General features: G+C 36.5%; 2 protein-coding genes across 9 annotated transcripts; one reads left to right on the top strand and one right to left on the bottom strand.

Moving 5' to 3' along the window:
* Positions 1 to 82: 82 nt before the first annotated feature.
* On the bottom strand, positions 83 to 4,422 carry LOC116168712 (ER degradation-enhancing alpha-mannosidase-like protein 2). 2 transcript variants are annotated; one of them, XM_031484662.1, is made up of 7 exons: positions 4,228 to 4,422; positions 4,024 to 4,134; positions 3,786 to 3,971; positions 1,860 to 2,103; positions 1,485 to 1,815; positions 1,182 to 1,438; positions 83 to 948 (listed from the first exon to the last, which is right to left on the bottom strand). In XM_031484662.1, exons 1-7 carry the CDS (start codon positions 4,314 to 4,316, stop codon positions 133 to 135), a joined length of 2,034 nt encoding a protein of 677 aa, XP_031340522.1. In that variant the 5' UTR covers positions 4,317 to 4,422; the 3' UTR covers positions 83 to 132. The 2 variants fall into 2 exon arrangements, with proteins under 2 accessions (XP_031340522.1, XP_031340524.1); XM_031484664.1 differs by having other exon boundaries at positions 4,310 to 4,422.
* Positions 4,423 to 5,723: 1,301 nt separating this feature from the next.
* Positions 5,724 to 10,884, top strand: LOC116169328. Of its 7 annotated transcripts, none has more exons than XM_031485394.1 (8): positions 5,724 to 5,870; positions 7,070 to 7,272; positions 7,321 to 7,444; positions 7,489 to 7,553; positions 9,679 to 10,038; positions 10,088 to 10,225; positions 10,275 to 10,548; positions 10,603 to 10,884. In XM_031485394.1, the coding sequence occupies exons 2-8, from the start codon at positions 7,073 to 7,075 to the stop codon at positions 10,714 to 10,716; spliced, it is 1,275 nt and encodes a 424-aa protein (XP_031341254.1). In that variant the 5' UTR covers positions 5,724 to 5,870; positions 7,070 to 7,072; the 3' UTR covers positions 10,717 to 10,884. The 7 variants fall into 7 exon arrangements, with proteins under 7 accessions (XP_031341254.1, XP_031341257.1, XP_031341260.1 ...); XM_031485397.1 differs by having other exon boundaries at positions 5,729 to 5,874; XM_031485400.1 differs by having other exon boundaries at positions 5,732 to 5,870; positions 7,114 to 7,272.
* The last annotated feature ends 2,452 nt before the right edge of the window (positions 10,885 to 13,336 follow it).

Raw genomic sequence — 13,336 nt, 5'->3', positions numbered from 1 at the left:
GTTACAGAGCTATTAGAATATGTTTGCTTATATTGATAGTAATGGGCACCGCACTGTCTTGCAAAAAAAAACTGTAACAGGACAAGTTTCCACTTTGTCTTTTACTAGTTCCCTTAAAATTATTTAGGTACATTAACTCTTAAAAAATTCCCCCATAATTGATAACCTCTGCAAAAACGGTTGAGCCTTGCAAGTTAAAAGATTGAACTCATTCTGCCATGATGAATATTTGGAATGTTTCTTTTCAATTCTGATCCTTTCTAACATAAGTTGCGGGTCATGCTTGACTTGGGCTTGGACAGTGACATTAGGCAAAATACTGGGAATTAAATCGTAAATTTTCTTGTCTAGATCCTCTCTAAATAATGAATCGTTGAAACTGATTTGTGTTTGCGCTTCCACTTCAATCGTTCCCTTAATTTCGATCTCATCAGCCTCTGCTAACTTGATTTCATCGAATGACTCCCTCACAATCGTATTTAAATTATCGTCCAGCACTTCGACAGTTCCTTTATTTATACTTAATATTTCGCTTATATTATCAACGATCGATTTGACCTCCACTTGTATGTTCTCCTGCGTGTCATCGGCGAGTTCTTCACAGTTTTCCTTCGGAGGGATGAAACTGGTTTTGCGTTCTTGAAGGGTTTCACCTCTGAAAGTCTGCTTCATCTCTTTTAAACTGTCAAAATTGAAAAGCTTCTCTTTTGGTTTATCGTGACAGCAATACAAAGCACTGGGATCAATTGGATGCGCTTCTGTGTTAAATATATAACCCCCAGCTTCGATAATGCACTCGCCGTTTGGAGTGTTTACAACTACACCATGATCGCCTTGATTATGAATAAAATTCTCTGTATCGAACAGAAGGTAAAGATACTTGGTAGTTTCTGCTAAAAAGAAGGATTCCATTCTGTCTTCCTTGCGGTGATCGCGCACATCCTTAATCTATAAATATCAAACATTATAAACTTGTGATCGGCCTTACTAATCCTAAATATCATACTGTTTGTATTGTTACTAAAACATCACTCAACCATACAAGTTATTTTAATCTAAACACTCATTTTGCATGTTGAAACAAATGGAAAAATGCAAGTGTCTACACATTAGCCGGTTTTTGAATTTTAATTCTGGTAAATTAGCTTAGCTGTGTTAAATACGATTTTAAATCAACTTACAGTGGCATATCCGCAAGGTGTTTTTGCGCTATGTTGAATACTTCGCAAAATATCGACACCCATTGATATTAGTTGCGGATCGCCGGTAGCACGATATAAGTACATGATGGATTCGATTAATTCTGGCCGCAGTGGATAATTCTCTCTATCTGCGCCGGCCTCGGCCTGGGCTATGTTATAAAATTCTGGCGTAAATCCGTATTGTTGCCACACCTGGTGGTAATTGTGTAACGTTTTCATAGCGGAACTGGTATCACCTACGCATAACTAATTATTAAGCGCAGCGCGCCGTTTGTCAATTACCGATCAAGCTCAACACCCCTGGCCAGTAAGCTTCGAGTGATTGAAAAACCGGCAGCGTAACCTGTCCCTTGGTCATAGAAACCCATAAATACCAGTCTTCCCTTTTCAGATATTTATCTATAGAGCGTCTCGCTTCCCAAAATATTTTCATTAATTCCGGTTTTTGCAGTAGTATACTTCCCTTGACCAAGTACTCAAAGTATGAATCGACGGCGGCGCCAATTCCGGCATCCTGTGCGGTCCAATGACCGGTAAGTACATCTATGTGATTACCATACAAACCTAAGTGGGAACGCTGCTGATATAACGAATATATAGCGTTCATGGCCACCTGTAAATATTGTGGTCACACAAGAAAAAAGGTTAGTAGCTTACCTCTTCGTATAATGGATCGCCTGTAAGTCGGCTTAAAGTACCAAATTCTAAAATAAAAGTACCGATGCCTGCAGTGCACGTCACAGCGGTTTCACCAACTGGAACTCCATGACGTAGATTTACAGTTCCGTACGGCATTCCCGATCTTGTATCAAATGCAGTTATCAACCTTTTGGCTACGTCTTCCGCTAAGCGTAGCAAAGGACCGTTACAAGGCCACCCAGGTTCAACATCAACACCTGCTCTAAAAATGGGACAAATTGGAATTCATTCTCCAAGTGTTTCACTAAATAAAGTAGAAGAGTGCGAATATCGCGGTGCAACAGAAAGGGGTATTCACAAAGTAAAAATGAAAGGTGTGGACAAGACATATCTGTTGGTGGAGTCTAAAATGTAAAGAGAAAATCAAAGTGAAAATAGAAAGTCAAGTTCAAGATAAAGTGAAATATCTCCAGAACGGACAATCAGAAGAGGTACCGACGAGGGTACCGATATACCAAAGTTGTTACAAGATATTGTGATTATCCTAGTGATTATCAATGGATTTGATAGTCCAACTACGTAAAAAATTAATTACATTGCACCCCATGATCGAAAAAAATATTACGTAAATCTTTATCTATACAAAGTATCCTGAAAAATTTGCTTTTAATGGAGGCCAAAAACTGATTTTTCAATAAGAGGTCAATTACTACAACAATCAAAGATGTTAATAAAGCATTACGTGCGAGACCCAGGATAGGAATAACCCCTATGAACAATTTTCTATCTTTGTAGCGCATTTTTCAAGAATTAAAAAAATATATGCTATTCTTTGCGTTTTGTCCGTCCGTCCGGACCCACATCTGGCGTTTCGAACTACTTCTAGGGGAATGGTTCTAGAGTCCTGGAATTTATTGCAGTAGGTAGCCTATACCTTGAAGGTGTGCCAGACGGCCATCAAATTTCGCTGTTTAAAAGGGGGGCCCCCCCCCCCCACAAATTATTTCCTGAGATGCTGTTTTTGAAAGTGAAACGTGCATAACTTTTACATACGACAATCAATTGGTCTCAGATTTTGCATACGCATGCCTTCAGTAGTGCCAAGTTAAACTTTAGAAAATTGGGAGGGGGGATACACACATGTTCTACCCTTCATGTTATTCTAATGAAATGAAAGGTTTCATCGAAATAAATAAATAAACAAACTATAACTTTTCCGTGCGATTCTTTTTCGAGATCAGTGAGCGAGGGGGGGGGGGGTTAAAAATTAATTTTGTCTCACATTGTGTTCTCATTAAAGGTCTCAACGAAAGGAACCTTTTTTTACCAACTAGTGTCCTTCTTTCTGCCCTCTTATCAAAGTACAGGGTGGAGGGGGAGTGGAACTAGTTTTATCCTTCATGGTACTCTAATGAAAGGTTGAGTAAGTTAAGTTACCTCAAGAACGGATTGTCGGAAGAGGGTACTCACAAAGGGCGATTGAGACGTCTGCAAGAAATATATCCATTGGTGATATCAAAACAAAACCTATTTCGGTTTAAAAAATGCGCTTTATCTGCACAAGAGTTGTGCACAATTTATACTTGTTACACAAGTTTGCATATGATATTCAAATGTCCTTGGACACCCTATGTATATACATTTGCGGAGGGTAGTGTATATAATTGCCTGCAGCCCAAACGGGTTGTTTGTTGATCTGCTTGAGGTTGCTTCGGGCACATAAAGTAACTAGTTGTCTCGTGTGCCCTAGGCATACTAAATGCATTACCATTACCAAGTAGATGAAGCAAGTCCCATGAAACCAATGATAATTACAATGTACAATCTATGGTCCTAGACACCTTGCTTTTGTAAACAAACACTGGCAAAGAATTTCAAGTTAGTTGAAAGCGTAATACACAGAGACGCGTGTGTAAAATTTCCAAATACAAGCATTAATCTTACCTATGTGACAGTAGATGTGCACTTATTAATCCTCCAATAATTCTAATATTGGTCTCAAAAACCGAGACATTGATATTAGCATCGAAGTTGGCCTTTGATGTTAATATTTTCACCACCCTTTGGAATTCAGTATAATTCCCCATAATTGCCAACGTGTCTAGTGCATCTATAAGTGTTAGTGAATAACTGCAATGTACTTATTAACATCGAAAACACTGTTCACATACAAATAGATTACCTTCCCCAAGTATCGACTCCGTCACAGCTTAAAGGTCGTAATTCGTCATAGGGGTAGGCGTATTTTAAATAGCCGTCATATGCGTGATTAAACATCTCTCTCACCTCTTCCCTAATAAAATACGAAATATTAAATCTATAATTGTAGATCAATTGAATTGTGTTTATTTATAAAGTGTCATTTCATAATAAATAATATTTGTACCTAAACTTAATTATTTCACTTTTATTATAAATTCTAAGACTAAAAACCGAATTCATCATTAAGCATACAACACCTATTACACCTTTCATTGTTGTTATTATTGTGTTTATTTGTTAAATCATTTGATGTTTTTGAATATTTGGAATTGGCAGCAATCAGCTGATCACCTTGACAGTTAAAAACGTGTCAAGTGTCAAGAAGATGATGTGTTCTTTCTTTTCATCCAGTGTTGCCATATGTTGTATATCAAAGATATACAAGGTGTCCCAGATCGGATGGGATTGGATGTGTGTTGTTTAGACAATTTGAAAATTCTGACCAGACCAAGAGACCTAATGTGCGTCGCAGATTTGTTATTTTCAAGTAAGTAATTTAACTCTATATTTAAATGACGTTAGAAATGTTATGCGTTAAATGATGATTTCTTAAATTATCTTATTGTTGGTTGCATAATTGCACTGGTCACATTTAATGTTTTTGAAAGTACTTACTGGATAAAATGTGACGTTTTAAACTATCTTTGCTCTTTAAGGTATAATTACACTGATTGCAAATGAAATTTTTGCAAGTGTATTTACTTGTACAGCCGTAAAAACTACTATATTGATTAGGTATTTTTGGCCATTGCAAATAAACAAAAGGGCGCTCTTATACCACCAACAGTAATTACAATGTGCTGCCACCAGTGGTCTCACGGTTAATCTGAATCGCGATAGTCGTCATTATGCCACGAATACTAAGGCTGTTTTAAAGCATAATCGACCGAAGGGAATGTCGGCGAGTTGTAAAATTAAACAAGTGCACCCCAAGTTGAATGATAAATTGTGATCATTATTGGTTAATTAGAAAATTAAGCTAATTGCGTGTTCAAGTTAATTCACGACAGCCTCGAGTTTTTAAGAAAAAGGCCCTTCAGAGGTGGTATACAGAATTAAGGGGTTATATTTTCAAATCTCAAAAACGGCAGGATAAGCTCAATTCCCTTTCAAATTAGTAAAATTTGACTTAAAAACCTGCAAGAATAACCCAATGTTTACAAACCGGAAACCGCTACCACCTATACAGTCACGCCATTTGCAAATTACGCCAGCGCCTCTAGTGTTAAACTGAATCAGAAATAATCTCATGTTGCCAAGGTACTTCAAAATCGATATAATATTTCATCCGATACAATACCTCTGCAAAGAACCTTTTAACAAAGAATATTGTCCCCAAAAATGCGAAAATATGTTTTGAAAATTGGCAACACAGCACTGTATGTAACTTATAAGCTTAAAATCAATCACACAAAATTTGTGATTAATCACTTACTTATCTGTTTCAGGATTTCATTCGTTAACTAAAATACTACCCCTTCGCAGAAAGCGATGCATTTCCGAAACATCCTGTATAGATACGATAATTTTAAAATGCGGACGATCAAAAATGAGTTGCTGTCGAGTCGCCTTTGGAAGTTCAAGTTAAATACGATTTCCTATGTAAACAAAAGCATTGAATTTATAACTAATAGTTATAAATTCAATGACAAAAGTTCCAAAGGTGACTCGACAGCAACTCATTTTTGATCGCACAGTACTAATCTAATGTAGCAGGGAAAAAATAAATAAGAATGAACGATGATTGCTTATTGATAGTATAGTGCGGTAGGTCTGTATTTTACGCCTAGTGCTATTTAAGTGTTTTCTACAGAGTGTTAATAGTTTCCTTTTTGGGTTTTTAATTTAATAAGCTTCGTGTTTAATTTCCGTAGTATTGCTACTTGATAGCGTGTATCGTATGTAAGTACCTAACTAATAAACATTAGGCACGACTTTAACCTATAAAACAATTTGCTGTAACTATAGTTTACCTCTCGTTTTACATCGAAATTCTTCTATAGTTTGTATCTTAGAGAAGGAAAGAGTTCATAGTGTAAGGTTTGTATCATGTCATGTAGGTAAGTATATCTACTTTAAAAAATGCAAACAATAAACACCAACCAAACGACCGAAATAAAGATACAGGATGCTCTAAAAGTTTTTGAGTGTGCATATATATATAGGGTGGCTTATCTAAAACGATCTAGCATTGGGTAACGAAGTGCGATATCGTCGGTGATGGAGGGTGATTTTTGTCCCTCTACTCACTGCATCGTGGTCACACCTGACTTTCAAATGCACTGTGTCCGAGATAAGGATGTGTATCATGGAAATCTCCGAAACCATAGAATGTAATATAATTTATTGTTGTGACACGCGTCTAAATTTCACCTGCTGATTTCACGAATTATGGAAAATTGCAGGAAAATAAAATGCATTTTCATTACAATATTTCGTTTCGGAGAAATTATCAACTTTATTTTCTTATATGGCCCCTAAAAAAAGTACAATTAAACTGTATTGAGTAGCATTTTTTATTATTAATGCAACACCTGCGCATGCGCGATTCTACCTAAAAGCGTTTTAGATTTTCCTTTTATGTCTGTGTACCAAATGGGGTTCCAATTGGTTGACCCGTTTAGCCAGAAATAAGAGTACAGACAGATCGACAAACAGATCCACATCATCGAGATTTTGTTTGATTCGAATTCCTGGTACTTCAAAACCTGTATTTTCGTAAAGAAAGTGGGGGGTCATAAGAATGCTTTAGTAAGCGACTACTCTGTACAACGGTTTGAATAAAATGAATAAAAAAATGAACATAAATTTATAGCAAAAGCAAAGAGATAATCACGTTATCGTTATATACCTACTCTTTGGCAAAAGTAAATAATGAAAACTTCGATGCTAGAATGCTGTTTTAGTTATTTAATTGAGTCAGACGGCTCCCCTTCAGCTTGCCTAACGGAAGTTTTACTTTTTAGACGATGGAGTTCTCCAATTTTCTTCAATCTATTATCTCATGTAGGTTTGAAGAGTCTATGCTAGTGAAATTTTTCGAAAATGCATTTGATTTGGAAAATGTTACCATAACCAATGTGGAGAATAAAGATGGCGTTAAGAAGGGCGATTCGTACCTGAGCGAGGTGAACAACTTTACCGTTTCGGCCTCTGGTAAACACAAAAGGTCAGCTCCATAGTGATGTTTTATTATTTTTATTTTTTTAAATTGCAGTGATGGGAAAGTGGTAGACGTTTCTTTGCCGATTATAACGAAGTGTCTACCTAAAAGTGTTGGCTGGCTAAAAACCTTTAGGTCTGCCGATTTCTTTAACAATGAATGCATTTTTTACAATACTGTAAGTTGGTAATCGAATGAAAATATTCTCTTATGGGGTTACAGGTTTGGAAAGCCATGAACCAATTTCAGTTGGAGAAGAATGTTAAAGTGTTCGAGTCCATTCCTTTGTTAGTATTCAGAGTTGCATTTGAAATCACACCCATTGTAACTATAGCGCCATACGTATAAAATCTATTCATACCATTACTTTCTAATAGTAATAATAATAATAGCTGTTTCTTGACTTGCACATAAAACAGACTGGTCAAAATTAAAATATGACCTATTTGTGCACAACCCACATGGGGCGAAATTCGCACAGACAGAATACTGCCGCCTGTTTGACCACTTAACCCCTTTCAGGGCTATATAGGGCAAATTTTCTTATGCTTGAATGCGGGAAATTTGATCTGCGCATGCGCGATGTAGTTCAGTTAGGAATACAAAACAGTAGGTACCTATATATATATAGTCATCTCTTATATAATGCTGGATTTCTAATATTCTAACTCACAGTCTAACAGCTCAAGTTAGAGTACAAGCTATTTATTAGAATATTTTTGATTTCGTGTTTTTTGGTTTTTTCAACATTTTGATAAGAAAAAAATTGTAGAGATATTTCGATTTAGATAAATTTGGTAGCTTTTTACTTCCGCAGTCCCAAATTGATAAAGAAGTTGAAAAAGTATACAAAGGTTAAAGTTTCTAAGCTACTTCACAAAAAGAATCTTTAAAAAAATGCGGATCTAATGAAATTTAAAAAGCTGAAAAAAATTCAAGAAGAGTTTAAAACATCCTTTCAAGGAGTCAAAGAATATAACAAGTTAAAAAGTAATCGTAAACGATTTACATAAAGCGCATTTCCACTTGCATTCATTTCCCATTTGTAAGATGCAACTTCTGTTAAAATCGTAAAAATCCGGCCACAAATATGAAACACACATGTTCACATTTGCAATGCACATGGGCAATCCATTTTTGACGTGCTACTTCAATTTCAGTTTATGAGAAAAATTTCATTTCAATGCTTTTCTAAATAAGGAACTGCGCATGCGCAAACCTAAATTTTGAAACTAATGTTAGATTTTCCTTTGTTCCAAGCGCCTAAGTATCAAATTTCATTTAAATGGTTCCATAGATAAAAAAGTTGGCACTGCGCATGCGCAAAATAAAATTTTGAAACTGGCGCTAGATTTTCCTTTATTCCAAGTGCCTATGTATCAAATTTCATTTAAATTCTTCCATAAATAAAAAAAGTTGGCACTGCGCATGCGCAAAACCAAATTTTGAAATTGGCAGTTGATTTTCCTTTATTCCAAGTGCCTATTTATCAAATTTCATTCAAATGCTTTTATAAGTAAAAAATTTTGCAATTCGGTTTATAAATGGTCGAGATGCGAAAAGGGCACTGTGAATTTTGAATCGATTCGATTCAACTTTTGGCATTGCGTATTATATGGCTCAAGCTATGCCCATATTGAATTTAATGCAATTCAGTTCATAACTAACGGAGATGTAAAAGCGATCGAACATTTCTAAACAAAGTTATCGTTCACACGGACAGAGAGATGGACAGACAGCAAAGGAACAGACGGACAGACCAACAGGCAGACGACAGATAGCAATGCAAAATTATAAACGATCTCTAGGATCGTTAATAAACGGCAAAAGTGTAAAATTATGGAACATGTAAAAACGGTTTTTTGTTTTTTTTTTCAATAACTTTTTTTTAAGCGGTACAGAAAAATTCCTTCCTTGGTACAAGACTCGACACCATAACGAACCAATAGCGAAAAAAGTAGAACAATAGCTCTTAAGATAAAGAACTAGTAGCGTCGCAAAACGAGCGGACGGACGGACGGACGGACAAAGTGGCCACAATAGCGCGTTTTTTTTTATTTTTGTGGAAATGCGCTAAAAAACAGAAGAATTGGATATTTTAAGAGTTGAAATAATCCGAAGAATTTGAAGACGCATTGATGGATAAAAACAGATTTAAGAATCCGAAGGGAAGAATCTGGAGAATCTCAAAAGTCGAGATAATTATCAAATTTTAAAAATAGACTTCTTTTTAAATATACAGGTAGACATGTCGGCGCCTTATATGTAAATCAGCTTATTTTTTGCAATTATTTTGCCAAAATTAAGAATTTTGTATAAGGGGTTGCGTTTTGGCAGTAAATCTGGTACTCGCATAAGTAGAATAGTGTAAAAATTGATGCGGATGTATGATTTTTACATTTGAATTTTTAGATGCATTTCAGCATATTCGGACGGCACCAACGACTACATTGCCCTAGAGAATGTAAACTATAAAGGATTTTCGCAGTTAACCAGAAGCGGCGGTTTAGATTTTGACCATGCTCAATTAATCATGCGATTATTCGCTCGTTTTCACGCACTTGGTTTGGCGTTCAAAGACCAAAAGCCGGAAGAATTTCAAACCATCGCAAACGCCTTGCACGAAACCTATTTTTCTGAAAATTATAGAAATTGGTACTCCAAATTTCAAATCAACAATCTATTTCCATTGATTCGTGACGCAATTAAACAACAGTTGCCAGAATCGTATTTGAGACGATTTGATGAAGTCACAGAGGATGATTTTTTTGGGTATTCTTCTTCGGACGGATTATTAACCTTTACGAAACTGATGTTTTAGCAAGCAAATAAAGTCTTGTGAGAGGAAAGGTCGACTGGCAGTAATAACCCACGGTGATGCATGGGCACCAAATTTCTTGTTGAAGTATGAGGGCGGAAATTTAATGGACGCAATCATGATTGATTTTCAATTAGCCAGGTAGGTCAACTCACTGCACCCTCATTTTCATAAATGTGAATGTTTCCAGATATGCGTCTTTAGGATTAGATATAACATTTTTCTTGTATTCTTGTACAGAACAGCCAATGAGATTAAAATATTGGGATAGATTAATTGAAGGTTATCATGAAACTTTCGTTTCGACTTTGAAACAGTTAGGATCCAATTCGCAATTGTTAACATTAGAAGATTTAAAAGAAGAGATCAAGTTAAGCGCATTATTTGGCGTGGGCATGTCGATGGAAGCATTGGCAATGTCATTGCTAGCTGACGATGATGTTGCAGATCTGAAAGCAATTGAGGTTTCTCATTATGAAACTATACCTATTTGTTAGTCTAAAATCAATTTGTAACAGGGAGAAGAAGTTCCATTGGAAAATGTGTGGGTTCTGCCTTTATTGAAGGATGTACAGAAACAACAGCGGGTTGCAAATATGCTGAAGCACGCCATTGACAGCAACTTTTTTTAATTACTACCATACCATGTCGTTCGCTGACTATTAATTTTAGCCTAAGTACTTTTTTTGTATTTTCAAGTTTTAGTAATAGCAATGTATATACACCTATAATGGTATAGTAGGTATTAACATAGGTATTCCTAATACGAAAATTCGATTTAATAAATCGATACAATGGAATATCGAAGGATCCTCAGTAATACCATCGCTTTTTAATGCCCACCATTTTAGTCCGTCAGCTGGCTGCCAATAAAGGCGATGGTAGAATGTATCACGTATGCCCTTTTGTATTTTGGTAACCATGCTAATGCTCGTTAACGATCATCGGAAATGACTTTTTTCCCGTGGTGCATAGGTATGGCAGAAAAATGGGCGCATGCCTGTTGAGGGCCCAAAACAAGAGAGGGATAATAAAATAAATAAAATAAAAAATAACCTGCACTAGTACAAATCCTAGGCAATGGTGGCTGAAAAACATGTATAGATACGACGCTAAATTGCTAACAAACGGCTGCGCGTTGCCTATAGGATTTCTACTATATATGTATAGTAACTCCGTCATTGGGTATATTTGAATTTGCCGCTAACGCGCATTGCTCTAGACACAGATTAAATTATTTAATCTGTGCTCTAGTTCTTCCTTGCCTAGATCTTGGTCGAGATTGTACTTCTGGGTGTCAAATCCGCGCGGCCTCGTGTAATTCCCGATTATTTGGCCGTAGGCGATGCAGTGGCTGGTTAAAGATTCAGGTGAAGGATAAAAGCTTGAATTTGAATATGACTTGGTTCTGAGTTTTAGGGTCTCTCTGTAGGTTCTTTAAACCGTGTCACTTCTTGGCAATCAGAGCAACATTAAGGTGGTTTCTGTTTCCGTTTAATTATATTTCTGGTTATCTAGAGAAGTGGGGCGTCCCTAGGTGCAGCTTTTTGTTTGCAGCGCCAGAGTTGGGTTTTTTTCTCCTTCAATTAGGCACGGTCTGCCAAAGAAAATAGACGCTTTGGTTGTAGGCGATTACCTATATTATTGTTAGTGGTTTGGTAATTCAAACTAGGTTAAACTGACGGTTTTTTCCAGTTTGAGGCCCGAAGTTGAATTTTTTGCGGTTGCGCAGATTTTTTTAGAAGGGGTCGTCCAAGTTGGGGGGAGTGATCTCGTTATTTGGTGGGATTTCCTATATATTTTTCGATTTTGTATGTGAGCGAGTTGTCCTGGATTACGGTCCTGGCTGGGTATTTGCGTGCGAAAGCTTGAGGTGCCTAGAAGTCGTGGGGTCGAACCAAATTAGCTAGAATAGAAATACAGAGCAATTTTGCAAAGGACAGATCCGTCACTAGCGAGTTTGCTAAGACGCGTGAGATCTGCTAACTCAGCGGTGTTTTCTCTTCGCGACTAGTCGATTTATCCCTGTAAAGGAATCTCATTGGTTAGACATAATGAGTTTTATTGGCGGAGAAGGTAGCACGTCCTAGAATGGGTGTGAATTATAAAATAAAAGTAACGGTTTGAGAATTTTCATACGAGAAATTAGATTATACAGGGTGTTACATATATAAGTCTGTAAAAAAATTGGATGGAAGAGGGGATCAAAACAAGGCACTTTCTACAAATAAACTAAGCGTTCAACGTGTTTCGTTTGGGCGCTGTAAATGAAGGCAGACTTTTATTTAATACTAGTAGACCTGGCGAACAACGCCTATCAATCGCCGCCCCCTCGCCAAATTTGGATAATTCAGAAACCTTCTCGATTGCGGACAGACGCCCAACATGAACGGTTTAGGCAGGCATAAGAGAGAAGAGACATACACACAGTCATTTGGATTTTGTTGTTAGAAAGTGGTCCAGAGCAGAGGTGCGATGATTTTACATATTTCAGGTATGGAAAAAATCGCCCAATCTCCTGAGTGTATTTATTAAAAAATTTCGATATATTGAACATAATTATTTCGGGAATTTGGCATTATTTAAAAATCAAAATTTAATATCCTTCAATACCTATACAGTGCCACCATGCAGAAAAGCCCCGGAAAAATATGCGAACTAATTTTGAAATAAACTTAACAAACATAGAAAACGAGCTCCTGAGTATGGCTATAGCATGTGCAAAACCAAATTTTAAACCTGATGTTAGTTTTGCTTTTATTTAAAGTGTATATGTAAGAAATTTTATTTAATTGGGAAATTTGGAAAATGGCGCAACATTTGCTTTTATTCCAAGTGGCTCGCTGTATCAAATTTCAGTTGAATGCCTCCATAAATAAGAAAGTTGGCACTGCGCATGCGCAAAATCAAATTTTGAAACTGGCGCTACATTTGCTTTTATTCCGAACGGCTAAGTATCAAATTTCATTTAAATGCTTTCATAAATAAGAAAGTTTGCAATTCGGTTTATAAATGGTCGAGATGCGAAAAGGGCACTGTAAATGTTGATCGATTAGGCTCAATTTTTGGAAGTGCGTTTTATATGGCTAAAGCTATACGCATATTGAATTTCATGCAATTCGGTTCATAACTCACGGAGATGTCAAAAGGGCCTTCCTTATTTTTTGACCTACATTGCCAATTCACGAACTCCCATCTACAAATTTGATAAAGAATCCATCTACTAAATTTTATCGTAATCGGTCCATCCGT

This window comes from Photinus pyralis, unplaced genomic scaffold (assembly GCF_008802855.1).
Source record: "Photinus pyralis isolate 1611_PpyrPB1 unplaced genomic scaffold, Ppyr1.3 Ppyr1.4_LG4, whole genome shotgun sequence".
NCBI classification, from domain to species: Eukaryota; Metazoa; Arthropoda; class Insecta; order Coleoptera; family Lampyridae; genus Photinus; species Photinus pyralis.
Note: the sequence above shows the minus strand (reverse complement) of the source record. Positions and strands in the feature narration are given on the sequence as shown.